General features: G+C 44.4%; 1 protein-coding gene across 8 annotated transcripts in view; it reads left to right on the top strand.

Moving 5' to 3' along the window:
- Positions 1–9,209: 9,209 nt before the first annotated feature.
- Positions 9,210–21,771, top strand: part of TMEM94 (transmembrane protein 94) — a 45,385-nt gene continuing 32,823 nt past the window's right edge. For 3 of the 8 annotated variants that reach the window (XM_083148022.1, XM_083148021.1, XM_083148014.1), the window contains exons 1-6: positions 9,210–9,344; positions 16,652–16,807; positions 18,096–18,166; positions 18,271–18,384; positions 18,608–18,732; positions 20,326–20,462. In XM_083148022.1, the coding sequence (XP_083004148.1) occupies positions 18,143–18,166; positions 18,271–18,384; positions 18,608–18,732; positions 20,326–20,462 (400 nt within the window). In that variant the 5' untranslated portion in view covers positions 9,210–9,344; positions 16,652–16,807; positions 18,096–18,142. Of the gene's footprint in view, positions 9,345–12,998; positions 13,269–13,290; positions 13,315–16,651; positions 16,808–18,095; positions 18,167–18,270; positions 18,385–18,607; positions 18,733–20,325; positions 20,463–21,771 lie in introns of those variants that run through there. The other 5 variants (XM_083148015.1, XM_083148020.1, XM_083148018.1 and 2 more) reach the window with 5 other exon arrangements.

Below are 21,771 nucleotides of genomic sequence, written 5' to 3'. Positions count from 1 at the left end.
CCTCAAAAGGGATGACACCAAAGTGCTGGCTCTTCTGCAGTGACAGGAGCCAGATGCTGCAGTGTGATCAGAGCTGGCCTTAGGCATAGGCAAACTAGGCAATTGCCTAGGTCATTTGGAATGCCTAGGGGCACCAGCAGCTTCTGCTGATTAAAATGATATGCAGCATGCCTATATTCTGTGTGTGAGTGAGGCTGTATCTGCATATGAAATAGTGTATTCATGGAAATCACTGTAACATATGCAGGTACAGACACAGTCGCACACAGAATATATTCATGCCACATATCATTTTAATCATTGGAAGCTCCTTGTGTGTGCTGGTCATAACAATGCAAATAAGACGAATTTTCAGCAAAAAAGGCACCCAACGTTAGCAGAACTGGCCAGGAGCTGCATGGCCTATTGAGGCAAGATGTATGAGGAAACAGCTGTATCCAAGCAGAGGCAGAGGTCACAGTGTTAGTGGCTGTGTGAGTGCTGTCTGTGTGTGGGTTGGTTGTGCAATAGTGTTCGGCATATGTGTAAGGGGCATTATGTGTGTCATGTATAAATGCATTAATAATGTGCGACATATGAGTAACAGGCATTATGTGTGTCATGTGTACACGGGCATTAATAATGTGCAACATATGTGTAATGGGCATTATGTGTGTCATGTGTACATGGGCATTAATAATGTGCAACATATGTGTAAGGGGCATTATGTATGTCATTATGTGTATGAAGGGCATTAATAAAGGTTGGCATAATGTGTAAGGGGTATTATGGTTATAAGGACATTAATAATGTGTGTCATGTGTAAGGGGCATTACTGTGTGGTATTATCAGGGGTGCCGAGAGAAAGGGATAGGGGGTACAAATTACGGAGGTCAAAGTCTGATGGAAGGGCCCAGTGGGGGCCCCAGGCCCCCTCCCCTTAAGTGACAGCAGCAGCTGCAGCTCTGCTCCTCTGCCCAGCACACACTGCTTTGTGCTGGGTTGCAGTGTGGCCATGGAGGTGCTTAAAATACAATATTTTCTCAGGATTTTTTTCTAAGGGTATAATGTGAATAATGTGAGGAGTAATGTACATAAGGTAAAGTGGTACTACTGTGTGATGTAACGTGAATAAGGGACACCATCGCATGATATAATGTGAATAAAGTTGCACTACTGTGTGGCATAATTTGAATTGGGGGTAGTAATGTGTGGCCATGCCCCTTCCCAGCAAGAACACACCCCTGTTTGGGCTGCGCACTGAATGTCTGCACTGTTTCTATTTAAAATATTGAGGATAGAAGCACCAAAATGATGACTGCTATGATGAGGGTTGATGGTGCTGGGAAAGGGGAGCAGGGTCAGAGGCGGAACTAGTGGCGGTGCTAGGGGGCACCAGCCAAAATCTTGCCTAGGGCGTCATTTAGGCTAGGGCCAGCTCTGAGTGTGATACTCTCCTGTAGCACTCCTGTCACATAAAAAAGCCATCCCCGTCTCTGGGGCAGCCAGCATCTCTTCTTGGGGAATGCTGAACAAGCCTCAAATTAAACAAATGGGGTCTCAACAAGGCCACTCCCACTTTCCATTAGGTCACATCCCTTTTCAGGAGGCCGTGGTCCTGGCATTACGAGGGTAGGGGGGTGTTAATACAGAGTATGCACCAAATGAAACCACACCCAGTGATGCACTGAACTGAGTACTAAGCAGTTGCGTAGCATGTCCATCATTAACGAGGACTGCCTTGTCCTTCAGATGCAGGAGCATGCATGGTTAACGACATTGAGTGTACACACTAGAGGATATTGTTCACAATATTGCTCAGAAAGCTCTTTCTGAGCGATATTGTGAATAATATTGCCTAGTGTGTATGGGGCTTAAAGCTGATATGAGGCATCAGCCTATGCCACCGGAAATATCAACAATCTGTTGTGGTACCAAAATTAAACTACTTTTTCCTCTTTTGCACTAAAGTCCTGGATATAACCCAGGATTTGGAACATGGTTCTGAACCAGATCAAAACCTCTCCACAGTGGCACTGATCTAACTTATTACTGGCTCAGTGCCGTCCACATACAGGCACAGTGTCGGCACTTGGTCAAATGTTTCCTGTAGTTCTGGACCAGGTTTGCTCACACTGTAGCAGGTATTTTGGCACACTCTACCATGCAGATCTTCTTTAAATCTGTCATGTTTTGGGGCTGTCATCGGCTAACATGGACTTTCAACTCCCTCAACAGATTTTTGATTGGGTTGAGGTCTGAGGACTGGCTAGGCCACTCCAGGACCCTGAAATGCTTTTTATGGAGCAACTCCTTAGTTGCTCAGGTGGTGTGTTTGGGGTCATTTTCATGCTAGAAGACCCAGCCACGAACCATCTTCAATGCTCTTCCTGAGGGAAGGGAAATCTCACGATACTGTACATTGCCCCATTCATCCACTCCTTAATACGGATCAGTTGTCCTGTCCCCTTTGCAGAAAAGCAGCCCCAAAGTATGCTGTTCCCACCCCCATGCTTCACAGTGGGTACGGTGTTTTTGGGATGCCACTCATCATTCTCTCCCTCCAAACATGGCGAGTGGAGTTTATACCTAAAAGTTATATTTTGCTCTCATCTGACCATATGACATTCTCCCAATCCTCCTCTGGATCATCTAGATGGGCCTGGACATGTGCTGGCTCAAGCAGGAGGACCTTTCGGGCACTGCAGGATTTGAATCCATGACAATGTAATCTGTTACTAATGGTAACCTTTGTGACTGTGGTCCCAGTTCTGGGCTGATTCCTCACTGTTCTCAAGATCATTTATACCCCACGAGGTGATATCTTGCATGGAGCCCCGGGTCGAGGGAGATTGTCAGTGATCTTATATTTCTTCCGTTTTTTTAATAATTGCGCCAAAAGTTGATCTCTACTCACCAAGCTGCTTGCATATTGGTGAGTAGTTTATCCCAGCCTTGCAAATCTCTACAATTTTGTCCCTGGTGTCCTTAGACAGCTCTCTGATCTTGGCCATGATGGAGAGGTTGCAGTATGAGGGTGTGTACAGGTGTCTTTTATACAGATAACCAGTTCAAACCGGTGCCATTAATACAGGTAATGAATGGAGGATAGAAGCGCTTCTTAAGGAAGATGTAACCGGTCTGCAATTTCCCACATTCTGCCTCTCACAGTTGAAGTGTATCTATGATGGAAATTACAGACCATCAAGTGGGTCAACTTGCACAATCGGTGGCTGTGCAAATACTTTTTTGCCCCACTGTATTAGGGTGGAGTATGGAGAAAAGATGGCTGAAGTAAAAGTAGGGAGGTTACATGCATAGCTGCCTACCCTCCTGCATTCTGCAGGAGACTCCCTGAAATAAGAGCAATCTCCCTCTCTTCCTCATTAGTATAGCAATCTCCCTCATTTTACCTAGACCACATTACACTGCTAATTTTTTTGGGGAAAAAAGGACTGAAAGATAGATACATTTACACTGAATCATCTACACCATTCCCAGCACTTAGTAAGTATAGTGGGCCAGAATCTCTAAGTTTCAAAAGTGATAAAATGGAGAGTGATAAACAGCCAGCAAATCAGCTCCTACCTGTCATGTCACAGACTGTGTTTGAAAAATGTCAGGCAGCAGCTGATTGGCTGGCTGTTTATCACTCTCTATTCTTATCACTTTTGAAGCTTAGAGAATCTGGCCCAGTATCTCTTACTAACTGCTTTGGGGCTCATCTACATTTAGATATACTGTAAAGGAGCCCATACACGGTCCGTTGTGGACCGGCTCCGTTCTGTACTATGCGATGCACGCTCCCGCGCATCACATTGTACGGTACAAAAAGTATGTGCTGCACATACTTTTTGTACTAGGTAAACATCGTATCGGATCGCAGTGCATGCACAATGCATGCACAAGGGATGCGATCCGATACGATGTGTGCTGTTTAAGCACAGAACGGATCCGATGAACGGACCGTGTATGGGGGGCTTATGTCATTTTACAAAATTCCTCTCAGATGTAGCAGTAAACACCCATGCTTCTGGGTGCAAAATCCACTTTTGTTTTTCACAATCTCTCAATATAGAGATTGCCCTTTGGGTGGAGCTTGGTACACCCCTTCAATGGGACGCTATGCAAAATTCTACTACCAACCATTATCTCCCTGAAACTAGTTTTCAAAAGTAGGCAAGTATGGTACATGAGGGAAGAGTGACCTGCTCATTACATTCTAAAGGGGATGGACATTATCTGCTTGCACCAGGAAAGCAGCGCTCCCCTGGTTTTACATAAACAGATCCCGGGTTGAACGACCTGGGTTACCTGTTTCTACTGCACCTCATCCATGTCCTTGCTGGGTAACGGGGACAGATTCCTGGATGATTGGACCTGGGAGGAGTTGTTCCTACTGACAAAAATCATGGGTTCTTGTTGTGCATTCATATGCAATGACCTTAGTTTTTCAAGTCAATAGAGGTGAGGTATTAATTAAACCAGCACCCTGCAGTTTACAGATAATGGATGCCTTCCAACACTACTGCGTGGCAGGAACAATAAGGGGGACAATTACTAAAGCATTGCATATGCAATGCATTCCTTTCAGCGGTATATATGTCTCGGCAGACACAAGTATTTTTGGAGCCCGTCCCTGCCCTCGGCTTCACTTCAATGGCTGTAGCCCCGGGACCTGATGCAATGCTGCCCAATATTGATACATTGGACAGCATCGCATCCTACCTATGGGGGATGCAGCTGCCGGCGGGACAAGGGGGATTGGAGATTCCTGCTTCGGTCCCTCCTAAATACATTTGGATGATAATTCATATTTGCGGAATTAGCTGCAAATATTTTATGGTAAATGGGCAATGAACAGTGAGCAGAGAAGCTTGAAGGAGTAACCAGTTACATAGCTTGCCTTATCTTAGAACACGTAGGAGTAGATGGTTGGTGCTTGATGCATGTCAGCTTTTTCTACTTAACACAGAAGTGCTGAATTGGTTTTAATGTTTTGTTTGGAGGGAGGAGCAAAGGATCAGGGCTGTTGCTAGGGGTGCAAGAGGTGCTGTCGCATAGAGCACAGCCAGCATTGGTGCAGCAGTGCCATCCGGAGCAGGCACTTTGAAGTCTTTCCATCCGCTTGGAGTCTCCTCTATATAATCCAGCAGTGCTATACTTCCCAATGCACCCACCAGCTCTAAATGAATCCATGTGCTTAGGAGGCGGGGCTGACACAGGACACTCAGGAGCCAGTGGCATATCTAGAATGGGTGCAATGTGCCACACTGCACAGCTGCAGCCATTTTTTAACACCCCTCTGGGGTCTTGCGACGATGTCAGCAGCTCTGTGGATATCGCTATAAAAATGGCCCCCACAGCATTTTTCTGGAGATCTGCAATGTGCATTAGTCTGAACCCTCTCAGTGGCGTAACAATAGCTCCGCAGACCCCACGGTCGGGGGGGGCACTGTGTAAGTGCGGGTGCCAGGGGGTCCGCGGGGCTATTGTAATCACAAACATGACAAACACCCCCTCCCCCCACGCCCCTATCAGTGGCGTAACTATAGCCCCGCGGTGGCGGGGAGGCGCTGAGGGACTGTGGGCGCCAATCTGCGGGGCTATAGTTACTAGCCCTCCCACACACCCAAGTCAATTTACACACCCCCTTACCCCTCCGCATGCCGCCGTCGCCGCCGCATTCAGGGTCCCGGCCGCAGCGCAGATCTTGTCCTGGCTCCGTCTCCTCCTGCAGTTCACTTCTCTAGCATCCTTAAAAACTGTCTGCTGTTAGGGGGAAGCCATTTTCTGATGGTCATTATATAACTGCAGGAGGAGCCGGAGCCGGGAGACCCTGAATGCGGCGAAGGGAAGGTGGGTGTGAGGTCTAGGGGGAGGGGGGCGGCGCTGGCGATATCGGCAGGGGGGGGGGGGCGCAAAAATTATAGTTGCGCCGCTGGCCCCTATTCCTTACTTTCCGCTGTCCTTTAGTGCCAGGCACCCACTGCCAGCTCCCCTCCTGGCTTCTGCTGAAATTAAACATCATAAAATGTCTGCCCCCATAAAGCAGATAGTTCTCTGAAATTGTCTGCTGTATGGGGGGGGGGGTTATGGTCCATTTTTCATACCAGCAGAAGCCAAGAAGGGAGCCGGCTGCGGGTATCGGGGGGGGGGGGGGGGGGGTTTGATAGTTACGCCACTGAACCCTCTAGTGCTCTGTAAATGCCCCTGTCAGAAGCCCTGTTTGTTATGCCACTGCAAAGCTGGACATACAATTGCACTCTATCCAGCCTTGAGCCGCCCTAGACCTTCCTGGGCCACAGGATTGCATGCGAGATATCGTATGAGGTCTAGAGATGGCTAGTGAATCGCTGTCTCGACTCAGTGACTCGAGTCATTAAGCTGAATACATGACTCGAGCCACTCACTGTTGGATGAGTCGAGACAGCAGCAGCAGCATTAGTGCAGACAGAGACAGCAGTCCCGAGTCCCAACTCCCTTTGCCTCAGAGGGGGGCCTGGAAGAGTGGAGATAATTTTATTGGTGATGAAACATGTCAGTCAATGACACAGGGGCGGGGCTGAGCAGTGTGCTCAGCTATTATTGGCCAGCAAACCTGGGTAACTTCTAGTGGGGAGGGAGGCAGGGACATGAGCTCTAAGCTTAGCTCACACGACTCATGAGTCGTGCAGGGCTGCTGTGCCTTGGACGAATCCCTGAGCCTGCAGTGAGAGTTGAGACAGTTCTCACTGTGTGCAGGCTCAGTTATTCAGTAGTGATCTGATGACTCGCTGATGGATCAGAATCAGCAGCAGCCTCCGCAGTGCACTGTGCTCAGCTCAGCCAGTGTGACTGTGGCACACCCCCTGCAGGCTAATAGGGGATGATATATAGATATATATATATATATATCTATAGATTATATATCTATAGATATTCATCTTTATATATCTATAGATATATATTTGTAAATCCAAGACCACCAGAATATTTAAATAAAAATTGTAAATTACATAGTAATTACATAACACTGAATCTATGTTGGTATATTATTAACATTCATTGCATAAGCAGCTGCCTGCCTCTGCCAGATGAACTGCACAATCATTATTAAAGCTGGTTCGGTTACTAAGCAGCAGCAAGGGGACTGAGCCTCTGCAGCTCCCTAATGTGTTGTGAGCCTTGCACTGTCTCTCTGTGCCTGCCCTGCTTCAATTCCAAATGAGTTGTGATCCAAGCCACTGTCTTATTTCCTGTCTGCCAGCACACTGAGCCTCTGCAACTCACTAAGAGTTGTGAGCCAAGCCACTGTCTTATTTCCTGTCTTCCCTGCACACTGAGTGACTGAGCCTCTGCAACTCACTAAGAGTTGTGAGCCAAGCCACTGTCTTATTTCCTGTCTGCCAGCACACTGAGCCTCTGCAACTCACTAAGAGTTGTGAGCCAAGCCACTGTCTTATTTCCTGTCTTCCCTGCACACTGAGTGACTGAGCCTCTGCAACTCACTAAGAGTTGTGAGCCAAGCCACTGTCTTATTTCCTGTCTGCCAGCACACTGAGCCTCTGCAACTCACTAAGAGTTGTGAGCCAAGCCACTGTCTTATTTCCTGTCTGCCAGCACACTGAGCCTCTGCAACTCACTAAGAGTTGTGAGCCAAGCCACTGTCTTACTTCCTGTCTGCCAGCTCACTGAGCCTCTGCAACTCACTAAGAGTTGTGAGCCAAGCCACTGTCTTACTTCCTGTCTGCCAGCTCACTGAGCCTCTGCAACTCACTAAGAGTTGTGAGCCAAGCCACTGTCTTACTTCCTGTCTTCCCTGCACACTGAGTGACTGAGCCTCTGCAACTCACTGAGTGTGCTGTGAGCCCTGCACTGTCTCCCTGTGCCTGCAATTCCACACTACTCATGAGCCAAGCCACTGACTAACATCCTGTCTGCCTGCACACAGCACACACTGAGGGACAGAGACTCTGCAAGTCCCTGAGTGTGCTGTGAGCCCTGCACTGTCTCCCTGTGCCTGTAATTCCATATGAGTCGTGACTCGAGAGTCGAGTCACTGACTCAACACACTTTACTGAGCTGAGCCGTGCGACTCAACTCATTCCAATGAATCGTACTGCCCATCTCTAATGAGGTCATTCTGCATATGACTTATTGCATGCGATTTCAGCCAAGCCTGCCTGGCTTGACTGCTATTTGACAGACCTCCCCTGCAGCCGGTGTGACTTGAAGGCTCTGATGCCATGTGCATCGCATCTGATGTCAATCTAATTTGATGTATTGCTGCAAACACATGAAAAGTGAACAGATACAGGATGGCCATCGATGAATCATATTGATCGATGGTTTATGTATAATTGTTTTGCCATTGATGGATTAGGTGCCCCTAACACACATGAACCAACGCCTCCATGTTCTTATTTGCCCAGGGACTAGTCAAAGAAAATAGATAACCATCGATAGTGAAAAAACATTGATGGTCATCCATGACATATTATGCTGCCATTGATGGTAACCACAACAATGCTCATCCCTAGACCAAAATCACCCTAGTGAATGAGCACTTTTAGGGACTGAAAAAAAGCTGTATGAGGTAGTAACTGGGGCAGATGTATGAAGCGTGGAGAAGAGATAAACAAGAGACAAAGTGGAAGGAGATAACGCACCAGCCAATAAACTCCTAACTGTCATATTTCAAACACAGCTGATTGGCTGGTGCGTAATCTCCTTCCACTTTATCTCCAGTTTATCTCTTCGCCATGCTTAATACATCAGCCCAATATGTGGAATCTGAAAGTAGACCTAATTATTAAGCATTGATTACTGAACTTTTCATGGAGTTCCAGAGTACTGGGGAGAAGCCTAGCCGCACGCATGAGCAAAACTGAGGAGCCATGCAGTACCCTAGATCACCTATGACCTTCCTTATAGAAACTCATGTTCCTGCATGCACTAACAGAAGGATAAACTCTACAATTCGTGGTAGGGCAAATACCGCAGGTTGTCACGCCTCACGCCAGGTATAAGCGTCACTATTCCTCCCCGCCCCATAATAAAAATGCTCTGCATCGTCCAATCCTGTCTCTTTCCACTTACTGACTTGTCGTTACTAGAGGGAAAAATGGTATAGTGCAGTGTCTTCACCAAGTGCCGTCGGTTCTGTTACCTAGACCTCAGTACGTCTCCATTTTCTTGGGGGGAATAGAGTAACTTTCGAAGGTATAATTCGCCGATAAAATGGTTCCTGATTAGGGACAATACAGTTCAACTTCAACATGAATCTCTGTAGCTCGGCATGTGACGCCAGGAACATGGCAGCTTATACTGTAGCAGAAGTGGAGTGCGGGAGCGGCTGCTGACCGGCGTAGCACACACTGCGGGTAGTCATGTGCATACTTTTATATTTGGTTACCTGGGGTCGTCTGCGGTCGTAATATTGTGATGTTTAAATGGAAACAATATGTCCGAAATATATGATTATGTTATGTCCGACCAGAGTGTTTCTGCTTGCATACTATCTGAGGTACGAGCAGATATCCGATTAAACATTTGCTGCAATGCTGTTTTCCGCTTTTAGGGCCTTATTCTAGTTCACTCTTTCTGACAAAATCCTTCTTAGATGGACAAAACCATGTGCACTGCAGGGGGGCAAATGTAAAATTGCAGAGAGAATTAGATTTGGGTGAGTTATTTTGTTTCTGTGCAGGGAAAATACTGACTGCTTTATCTGTTCCCAAAACATCGATGGTTGGGACCTAGTGCTCGATGTTTTGGGCATCGATAGTTGATGGTCGAAAAGTTATATGCCATCGATGGATGGCTTCCGATGGTAAAAGTTGAGGGCGCATGCGCAGCGTCATTGCGTCCAGCGGCGTCGCTGTGGGCAAAAGAAACGTAAAATGGATTGATGGCTAAAGTTTCTTCTGCGCACGCGCACGGATCCCGGCCGGTCAGGCTGCCCGCAGCGACCCATCCCGTTGCTCTGCATATGCGCGGCTAAGCGATGGCAGGAACCATCGATGGTGTGAGGTAGAATGCTTTATAGCCATCGATGGTTCCTGCTCTAGAAGCTATTGATGGGGGATGTGCCGATGGCCATCCCTAGCTTTATCTGACTGCAATATAGATCTCACTTTGAAGTAAAACCCCACCCAAATCTTATTCTCTCTGCACACATTACATCTGCCCCCCTGCAGTGCACATGGTTTTGTCCACCAAGAAGGATTTTGGCAGAAAGAGTGAACTAGAATAAGGCCCTTAGGGAGGTGCAAACATAATTACGGCAGGCGTTATAGGGGGGTATGACCTATTCAGTCTCACCGATCTGCATGTATTTTGTTGACAGACGAAACAATTTAGCAGCATTGCAGATTCAACTTCTAACAAAGTTGAATGCGCGTGCAGGAAAATGCGATTGAAAACGTTCACATTGAATAGGTATGTGCCGATATTTCCGACTATCAGAAATATCGGCACCCCTTAAAACTGCTTTCACATCGCATTGCCGGGTAAGACTTGAGATGCCAGGTGCGGACTCTTTTACATTAAACCCGGGTCGCCCATTATACACAGGGCAACCTGGATTTAACCCTTCTTATATACTGGGTCAAATTGCCAGGTTGGTTGACCCGGGATAGAAGGTGTTTTCACCTTCTATCCCGATTTTAAGGTGCGGTGCGGTGTGAAAGGGGAGAGTGCCAGTTCTTGTGACTAAACACCTGGCTCAAGTCACAAGAACTGGCATTCTTCCAGCTCCTTCCCAGAGCTGCTATTACTGCACTGAATATAATTGACCCCATTGTGACGGACATTGAGCATGAGCGAGAAGCGGTTACCTGTAGTTCCTTGAGCATGATGGATAATTTGAATCTTGCTGAATTTTTTTTTTTTTTTTTTTTACAATACTTTAGGCAGGCCTTACAATTGGTAGAAGATAAATGCAGTGTCTTCGCCTATACCTTTTTTTCCTGTCTGTAGTAATTGTTAAGCCAAGTCGTTTTGCTATTTTCTATAGTAGAAAATTTCAAATAGGAGTAAAATACAAGTATACAGTGATACCACCGATATGCAGCTCTATAATATCTTAGAAGAGGCTTGCCAAACCCTGGGGGCCAGGTCGCCATGGGGATTGTTTGACCAGGGGATGGCTTGGGTTGGTTTGCCTCGGTGGTTGGATTTATGGGGTAATGCAGGGGAAGCTGCACAGTAATGTGGTGTACGGAGAGAGTGGGCATTTTTGTTTATTGTAGGGTGGTGGTGGAGGTCTTGCTCCTACACTATCATAGATTTGACTCCTAGATTTTAGAGAAAACTGTTGAGCACTGTCTTAGAAGGGTATCCAGTCTCAACAAAGTATAATTGACATGCGTGTGGTTGAATTTATCAACACAACCTATGTTTGACATGATTTTTTTTTTTAAATGTTTTCATATGTTAGTATCCACATATACCTGAATTGGGAACGTTAAGGTATGCAGAGTGCAGCAGTTGCAGAGCGAGGCAGTACACTCATTTAGGGTCCATGTGCTTAAAAAATTTTTTAAAACAAAAAAGCTCATGTCGACCTTTGCTTATGTTGACCATGTCGATTTACACAATATAGACCTTTTATACAACAACCTCTTAGAAGTACTTTAAGTCTTCAACTACAATAGCAAAATAAAGGCAGGGATGAATTTAGGTGTCAGTCTGCCCCTAGGCACAACATTAGTGATTGCCCCAATGATGTCACTGTTACCTTTGCCTTGACACACCAATTTACCTCCAAGACTACATGTAACTGCTAATTACTTTCCTCCCCTCTAGTCAGTAGCAAAATTCAAATGAATCACCATTGGCCAGTAAGTGCAGCTCCCTAGCAACTGGCACCCCTAGGCATGCACCTCTTGCTTATTGGGGAAACCCACCACTGGAGGTTACTGTTCATCTAAGCATTACCTTAATTTTAAAAAGTCTTAAGGGTAAACAAATCATAGTGTAATAAGTTACTTTAAATTTCAACACACTTGTGTTGCCCTAAAAACTAAAAGTCCAAAATCCAAGTCCCAATAACAGTCCATTGAGGAGGAGAAACGAGTGTCACCGACATGTAAAATATACTTTCAGGGATTTCATAAAGGTCCCGTTTTGGCAATTAAATAGAAGACCGATAATATAAAGAAGGAAAGAGACAGAAATTCAGAATTAAATTGCCTAGAACATAAGAAGATGGTTAAAGGAATAATGGCTCTTTGAACCTGTCCAGCGCTCCTTGAAAAGAAGTCCTGCGGAAACCCATGTTTAGCACTACTTGACTCGCTTTCTGTATTGCCAGAACTTCCCTTTTCTTCCCATTTCATGCAGCCAACACATGTGATGTTACAAGACACTGACAAATCTGACCTTCCTGGGACCACTAGTCAGCTTCCTACTGTATCCGTTCTGGTAAAAAAAAATTGAAAGGGTGGATAAGAGCCAGTTAGTTACCTGCTCATGCATTGCGTAACTGAAGAAGCAACGGGTATGCTGAAAAGATAATCAGTGCAGCTCTGACTTGTTTATCTCCAATATATTGTTCCTTCGTAATGGAGGTGATGTACAGACCACACTGTTCTAGAAGCACTACAGAAGTCAGCGACAACCCAGGCAGGAAAGAGGGGGATGCAGTCAGAATCCCGGCGTTCAAAATCCTGACGCCGGAATCCCAACTGCCAAAATCCCTACACTTTCTTTCTCTGTGGGTGTCCGCGACACCCATAGAGGGAGAGCGCAGCGAGCCCGCAAGGGGGGGGGGGGGGGGCGATCCACGTCCTCCCCTTGTCAGGATTTCGGCGGTCGGGATTTTGAAAGCCGGGATTTTGAAAGCCGGGATTCCGACCGTATTTTGGAAAGAGGAACTGCATGGGTTATCAAAGACGGCGAGTGCTAGAATGAACATTCTATTAATAATATCATTTAAGGACAAAACCATGTGCACTGCAGGGGGGGGGGGGGGGCAGATGTAAAATGTGAAGAGAGAATTAGATTTTGTTTCTGTGCAGGGTAAATACTGCAATATAGATCTCACTTTGAAGTAAAACCCCACCCAAATCTAATTCTCTCTGCACGAGTAACATCTGTCCCCCTGCAGTACACATGGTTTTGTCCATCTAAGAAGGATTTTGTCAGAGTGAACTAGAATAAGGCCCTTAGTAATCTTCTCTCCTTTTTCTTATTAACCTTTCTACCTTTTTGCATACATAGGGGGAATATGATAGCCTGTGAGAAGCAGGTCTTTGTGCAAAGAAATGAGAACACAGGAGAAAAAAAAAATAGCAGAAAACAACGTGCGTCACTTCCTCCTTCCCGCAGGCTTATTATATTGCCTCCGTGGTCTGTCTATATTTTCACTTCACACTCCTTTCTTTTGTGTTGGCCCTATTAAACTAATTACCATAACTACACTTATCTTAAATGAACAAAAAAAAATGTTTTGGAACCCATATTATGAACATTTGATGATCTAAGAAAATGCTATGAGAAAATAGACACTGCACCTTACTATTATGTTTGCTATCCACTAACCGACTCTGTAGTAAATTTATGAATGCTTGTTATGGGAAGAAGACTTCAAACCATAGATGTCATTAATGTAATAAAGTGAACTGACACAGGAAATGTATTGAACATGCTTACAAAATTTGTCATACTTCGTACAAAAGTCTTTGTTGGTAATGACGGCTTCAAGATGCCTCCTGTAATGAGAAACTATTAGCATGCATTGCAAAGTGTGATTTTTGGAATTGTCTTCCACACAAACTCTTCCATACATCAGTCTTCAAATCTTAAAGGTTCAATGGGCCTCTTCTATGAACTCTGATCTTTAGTCCTTTTTTAATAGATTTTAAATTGGCTTCAAGTCAGGTGATTAGCTGGGCCATTCTAGCAGCTTTATTTATTTGTTTTTCCCTTAAAACAAAATGACCGTGTCCTTGGCTAAATGTTTGTGATCATTGTCTTGCGTAATGGAGGTTTGTGTGGTTACCATGCATACAAGCCATGGTGGTGGAGTGGATTACTTATTGTTTTATTTGAAACCATTGTACCTGCTTATTGTTCTGAATCTCTACACAAGTGGTCCTTGGCTCTGGGAGAACACTTCTTCTGATAATTCTTTCTGCTCCTCTGTCAGACAGCTTGTGAGGAGCACCTGGCCATGGATGGTTTGTGGTGAAATTATGTTCTGTCTACTTCCAGATTTTGCTCCCAATAGAAACATAGAATTTGATGGCAGATCAGAACTACTTGGCCCATCTAGTCTGACCAGTGTTCACGGGAACACACTGAAGTTTAGAAATCCTTCCATCCAATGTCTTCAGTATGTTTTGCAACAATAAGGGAGTGAATGTCTTGAGAAAGCTCTTTGATTTACTCTTCATGACTTGTTTCTTGTGTGGCACTGTCAAGGCAGGATTGCTTTCTAATTACTGATAGATTTCAGCTAATTTCTTGGTTTTCCATGCCTACCTTTCCTAATGTGTACAATATTTTGCCTTGTGTCATCTCGCATTATTATATAGAACATCACATCACATAACATACATTTATTGGATATCCATGGTTTGATTTCTTTACATGCGTGGATTGCATGGGTCATTGCTGTTATTTGGTGAAAATTTCATTACAAGGCCCCATTGCAAATATATTTATTGAGAAAAATGTTGATGTGTCGAACACTTATTTTACCAGCTGTATATGACGATGTATGTAATTTTTGTATGTCTTCCACCGAAATTAATTTAGCAATTATACATGTCTTATCCATTGTTCTTATTCAAAACAAAGTATAAAATATAAACCGTACGCATTTCATTCTTAGGACTTCCACAGGGGTGTAATAGTTTTAGCGGTAGATTGCAATCGTATACATATAACTTTTTATTGTTATACTACATACATAGAGGTTCCATCAAAGCTAATATCCAAAATTGGGAAAATTGCTTTTCTGAGTTTGTATGCCTAGCAGGATCCTCTAGGCTACGTAACAAAAATAGGGAATCCGTATACAGAGCACCCAATGTGTCTCCTGCCGGAGGCATATATATTTTTATATTTTTATTTTATTGTTGCTTTTTTCTACTATGCCAGTAAAAAAACTTTAGGACTTCACCCCCAAGTTTGGCTACAGCAGGCATGCGCACTCCTGATATTTTCCGTATTCAATTAAAAAGAAGGTACTTGTTGAGTTTCATGGCGGCAGCGTCTCAGTCGCAGTGTCTGTGTCCCCTTGCGGGGCTCGCCCACGTTACGGGCTCGGTGACTCGCCACACTGTCTAAAATCAACTCCATGCCAACGTGGATAGTAGGGGTCTGAACTATTCACGTTGGCATGGACTTTATTTTAGAAAGTTTGCCGAGCTCCGAACCCGGAATTAGCGGGCAGCCATGCTGCCGCCGTGAAACTAAACAAGAACCAAAAAGAAATAAGAATGAGTTTTTTTTTAACCTAGAAAATCCACAGGAAAAAAATCAAGTCTTTGCAGCACCCGGTCATCTCCCCTCCATTTTTCCACTGACTGTGGATGGGTTTGCCGGGAAGTGAGGTGACTGCAGGGAGAGATAACTCTCCTTGCTGCTTCTGGGCATACATTGAGGTATCATACACTCACACATACTTACCATGGTACTGCAATGGTTCTAGAGAGTCCTGATGATTTTTTGGCTGTGATTACACTAGAATCACTTTGTCTCATTTTTTCTCTTGCAATTGAATAGCACAATTCTCCTTGGCTGTGGTAAAAACCCTGTGCTGCGGGGTTTTTAAAAAAAATATGCCCCTATCTGCTGTAAATTTACAGCAGACTTATTCATCCCCGAAGGCAGACGCAGGCTACCGATTTTTATTTTATTCCCGGGTCTGAGCAGTCCTGAAAAGAAATCCCAGCTAAATTGCCTGTCTTTTGGTGCTGCAAACTAATTCACCCATACGTCTGTAAACTGATTCTGGATTCTGTGCAGTGTTGCAAGTAAGGGGGTACGGCGTGGTACGGAGTACCTGTAAGAAATATGTTGCAGGTACACAGTACCACTTACCCCCTGAGCCACTGTCAATTCTAGTTTTATTTTAAGTCTAAATATAATGCATCCGCAGCCCGCCCACCCAGCGTTATGATTGGTGCTGTATGCAGCTACCGGCTACTGCTGATTTAGACTGTCACACTGACAGGCAGCAGCGGCGCCGACAGCATGAAGAGCAGGCTCCACAATTGTAAGTACAATCTGCCTGGCTCTCCCCCAAGCAAGAGCCAACCCACCCCCTGACATTCCCTGTTTTTCATTCCCTGTCTTCTGATTCCATGCTACTATTGTCATTTAGTCACTCCTCTAGCTTTGTGTGACCACGCCCCCTCATGACACATAACCACGCCATATTTTTGGTGGAGGCTGTCAGTACCACCAAGAAAAAAATTCTACTTGCACCACTGATTCTGTGTGCAAATGTCCAAAGGTAGTTAATTTACCAGACAAGAAAAACGGTCTCTAACTGAATACCCCGGATGTTCAGTGAATGGGTGTAATTGATACCCCCCCTACACACACCTTAGACAGCGGTTTCATATCTATTGATTAATTATTTTGTTTGTTCAATTTGCACCTGAAACCTAAAGGTGTATATACATTTAACACTACACAAATTCCAGACTTTACATCTGCTGCTTCTCTTAATTAGCCTCACCTTATAGGGCACAAATATCTGACACTGGAGAAGACTGGAAGCTGAAGATAGTGAAGTTCGTGAGTGCCGAAATGTGTTGGGGGTGACTGAGGAACAGCACAGACGCAGTGGGAGAATAAACAGAATTTGTCTTGGAACCATGGAGTGAATGTAAGAAGCAATGGTGGATGCAGTGATGTGCTGGCTATAGAAATTATGAAGCATTGTTTTATGTACCCTAGTTTGATGACGTCTTCTTAGTCCTTTTATTAAATATGTTTCACCTAAATGTAATTGCAGATTTATGCCTTTTTCAGTACTTTGCTGCGAGATATAAAGCTGTAATTTCTTTCATGGCAAATACAAGGTTTTACCTTTTAATATCATTGTTTTTAATTATTTTGGCCCAGTGGCTATTACATGGCCGATAGCTTGCTTCTGGCAGCCTTTCGGAGCAACCATATGGTAGTTCAGATGATTGCTGGCACTTCAGATGTGCATCCAGTGGTGCAGCTTTTGCATGCAAGCTGCAGATTAGAGATGATCCCATGGGCATCCTTGTACAATTCCCAGCTGCTGTTTCATTACCATATTTTAGCAGTACTGCTGGATACAGAATTGCAACAGGATTTGCGCGCACCTCTATTTCAGGCCGTTCTTTATGAAGGTCAGTGTTGTAATTAGAGCACACAATGTGTTTGTTAATTCTGCTGTTTTTGACCAAATTGCCTAGTATCTGTTCAAGTCTGGCCCACAAAATGTCCAATCATCTTTATCAAAATGTTACTGCAGTTAATTTAATTATGATGGGCTGATGCGGATTCTCTCCTTATATCTGTTGCTGGACTAGCATCTGCGACCTTATTCTAATGAGACTACAAAATTCATCATTGATGTGTATATATAAGTGTCCAAAAGTGAAAGGACTAAAACGCCCACTTGCATTATCTATAGATGCTACATTACCATCTGGGGTGACTTTTGATGCACCTTGGAGACTAGCTCTAGGGCTATGGCAGATGTGGTTTCTACATCGGAGTATGGCCTCCTATGTGAATGGCTGTGTATCTCTGCACGCAAACACTTTCACTGACACTCCCATAAAAAGCATTGTTGGACTCTTTGTATGTTTTTATGTTTCAAATGTTCTATATGTGTTCTGCATGGGTGAAATCAGGATACCTGGGGCTGATTTACACTCTGACTTATGGGCAGAGGAAAATCATGATTCCCTGCATGAATATTGGAATCCTATCCACCTCACAATCAGGCCATAAATCAGCTTTTCTTTTTAAAACACCGTTGTTGTGCACTCAAATTCAGTGTTATGCGGTCTAGTTTGAGATCCCCCTCAAAAAGAAAAGAAATTGATGAGCTGTCATATGATATGTAACAGAACCCTTGCAAGTAGCTGGGATCCTGCTATTTAATTGTATACATCACAATTCCTTATTTTTAGGAGGTGTAAGAAAGCCTGTACATGAGTCCCCTGAAGGGTTTTGTGCTATGGAGCCAAACGAGAAGATCCAGGTACTGTAGATGTTCAGACTTGTTGAGCAGATGTGATTACCAGTAGCATTTTGTTAATTATCCTGCCTGGTGGCATCAGTATAAAATGATGTGGTTCCTCTCAGGATGGTGTCCGGCTGTGTCTGGGACTCTCCACTCGCCAAGCTCTGTCACGGTTGCAGGAACAACTGTCGTCTGCACTGAACTCGCACAAGCACAACAGGGCAGTTTTATGGAAGGTGAGGTTGTATTGGACAACTATGTCTCAGTGCTCGCTTACTGTGTGCCATGGCTGTTCTTTGTTTTATCGTACTGTGTACTGAACTCCGATTGCGTATGTATGTAGTTTTTGTCTTATTTTTTATAACCAGTATCTTCTTTTACTTTGGTAGTGAATGGTTGTGTTAAATGACACCCCTAACCATAAGACGATGTTGCTAAATGTAGTTTTCCTCTTATCAGGACTGGAGACGAAGCTTCCTCTATCATAGTAACCGCAGCTCCTGTTTCCATTGGCCCGGGGCTGCACTGATGTTGATTGCAACACTGCTACTTCTGTGTTGTTATGGCAGCCAGCCAGATGGAAGGTTAGCTCAGCATGCTTCATATCTGTAGTTCCACTTATGTTTGCACTTTTCATTCCACTATGCAAAGCAGCTGTTCTGTCATGTATAATGTTACATAACTGTTCAGTGTGTCACTGAAAGAACTAGAGAATGCCCACATTTAGAAGGTGTATATAGATATGCTCAAAGTGCATCTTACTAAAGCACAGCCATACCATAGCAGCCATATAAATGTGGAGGTGGGCTCCCCGGGTCCCAGGCAGCACAGGCTGCCCCCCGGGGTTGCCAGCAGGGGACCGGGTATATTCACTACACCCGATCATGCATATGTAATGATCGGGTGAAGTGAATATATGAATATCTAATGAGCGGCTCGGCTCCGGCCCCCTGCTGGCTGGTCTGTGTAAAAAAAAAAAAAATATATATATATATATTTTTTAAATTAAATATATATTCATGTGCTTACAGCACATGAATAAAAATAGCATGCCCCTCCTCAGAATAAAATTCCTGATTTTTTGACACCAAATGTAAAAAACAAAACACTTTATTTTAAAAGTTCACATTCCACTTCACCATAAAAAGATAGCGATTGCTACTCGGTGAATCATGGCGAAAAAAACCTTGAAATGTATTTGCCATCTGGTCATTGAATAGGGTGATTCACCGTTTTAGTCAAAAATTCGCCTTACAGCACAAAATCTCCATAAAAACCTGGCAAATCAGCCTCATTGAATACCGCCCTATGTCTCATAATCCTGATATTATCAATTAATAATGTATCACTTATCTATTATCATCTTCTCCCTTAGCCTAACATAAGCATATGGTATCTTTTTTTTTTTCTTCTTCTTCTCTGCAATGCACAGTAGGTCAGACCATCTTTTGCACATGACCGCTAGCTTTATATCTAGATTTATTACGTAACATTTGCAGAAGAAAATGTTAGTTCATCAAAAGTTCTGTCCCCACCCATCTTCCATTTTCCTGTGTATTGTAAAGTGTTCTGAATTATTGTTTGTGTGTGTTTTTGAGTATTTTATACTCCTCTGCAGATATCGATCATGGCAATCCTTCAGGGAAAATCCAGCATGTTAAAAATCCCCTCCTTGCCGATCCTGATATCTTTTTAGTCTAAGTCAGCTAATTTTCAAGATTTTGGATTTCACCAATCCTGACCTCGCAAGAATACGAATATTGCCCTAATTCTTCCCTGATGTATGGACCCCATTATATAAAATGCCACCTTGTCCGTTTTTAAATAGTGACATGCTGCCCATACACTGTGCATTTTGAACTAGAGTCAAAACTCATGCGATGGGCTAAAGCACCATGCATTTTGAACTAGATGCGATGCAATCTAGTTAAAGTATGGACAGGACCTACTTTATATGCTGTGCGCTGGGTGCACACAACGAACCACCCTGTTGCACCATGTATGGGCAACAACAGATATAATGTTGTTTTGCTATGTAAACTAAAGTAGGCAAAACATCAATATTATTAAGTAATGTTATTTAATGTTAAGGAAGTTAGGTCCTCCTTTCTATGTCAGTGACCTATTTGTTTATATATTTGTTTTGCTCTTGTTCATGGCTGATTGTTCTCTTGTAGCCAGGGCTCAGAGGTGGGTAATGCCTGTGCCCTTTTGCTGCTGCTTTTGCTCGACTTGTTCTTGACGAGACGACAGGAGCTGCTCAAGGAAAGAGAGGTGGAAGGGAGACTGCAAAGAATCATTACACAGATTAATGGTAAATTATAGGGATGTGCATCGGCCACTTTTCGCATTTTGAGTTCTGATTACCTTCAGGTTTTGGGTTCTAATGGGTTTTGCCAGAACACCCCCTAAACGCTTTGGGTCTTACGCTATTATTAACCTCAATAACATTCATTTCCACTCATTTCCAGTCTATTCTGAACACCTCACATTGTTGTTTTTAGGGCAAAAGGTTGCACCGAGGTAGCTGTATAATTATGCTAAGCCACACAAGTGTGCGGCACAAACACGTGGCTCATCTAGGAGTGGCCCTGCAGCGGCAGACAGGGTGGCAGTTTGAAAAACTAGGCCCCAAAAAGACCCCTATATGGCTTGATCGTGTTTACCACCAGCCGAGGATCAGTAGGCGATTGGTGCAGCACTGAGTTGGTCTGCGAGTGTGCTGTGTATCTGTTTTTATAAGTTTAATATCTAATAAGACCACTATCTGGCTTGATCGTGCTGTTTACCACCAGCCGAAAAGCAGTGGGCAATTTTGCAGCATTCTGCAGGCAGTGGCAAAAAAACGCTCCTGTCACTTAGGCCATCTTCCGACGGCATCTGGTTGTATGATGCAGGGTGAGAGCGGCAGTTGCGGACTTCCCCGGAATAATGCAGGGTGAGAGCGGCAGTGATGGACTCCCGGAATAATGCAGGGTGAGAGCGGCAGTGGCGGACTCCCGGAATAATGCAGGGTGAGAGCGGCAGTGGCGGACTCCCGGAATAATGCAGGGTGAGAGCCGCAGTGGCGGACTCCCGGAATAATGCAGGGTGAGAGCGGCAGCGGCGGACTCCTGGAATAATATAGGGAATACCATCTGCATTACAGTGTCTGTGACACCATCATGTATCAGTTATCTGTGATTAAGGTACAGTGCCTACATTAGCGACACTGCAGAATGGCGTAACGGAGATGCCTGTAACACCCTATCTGAGCACAGGCGGCGACCAGTCAAGGAGCAGTGGGCGATTAATGCGGCATTCAATTACTCATTAGTGGAATGCAAACAGTTGTTTGCATTTAAAGACAGGTCCACTTATCACTGTCAAGAACGCAAACAGTTGTATGCGTTAAAAAGACAAGTCCCACATATGAATGACTCTCAGCAGTAAGATTAATGAATGGTGATGCAAGATGGAATTGTCCTTGGGCCCTCCCACCCACCCTTATGTGTCGAAAATAGGACAAGCACACTTAAACAACCCAAACATTTCTGCGACAGGGCCTACAAAAATGTGGCTGAAATGATTGGTTTGTTTGGGCCACCACACAAAAAAAGAATTCATAATATCTCCCTGTATAA

This window comes from Crinia signifera, chromosome 6 (genome assembly GCF_055691185.1).
Source record: "Crinia signifera chromosome 6, ASM5569118v1, whole genome shotgun sequence".
In the NCBI taxonomy this organism is placed as follows: domain Eukaryota; kingdom Metazoa; phylum Chordata; class Amphibia; order Anura; family Myobatrachidae; genus Crinia; species Crinia signifera.
This window is presented reverse-complemented; position numbering and strand designations above follow the sequence as displayed.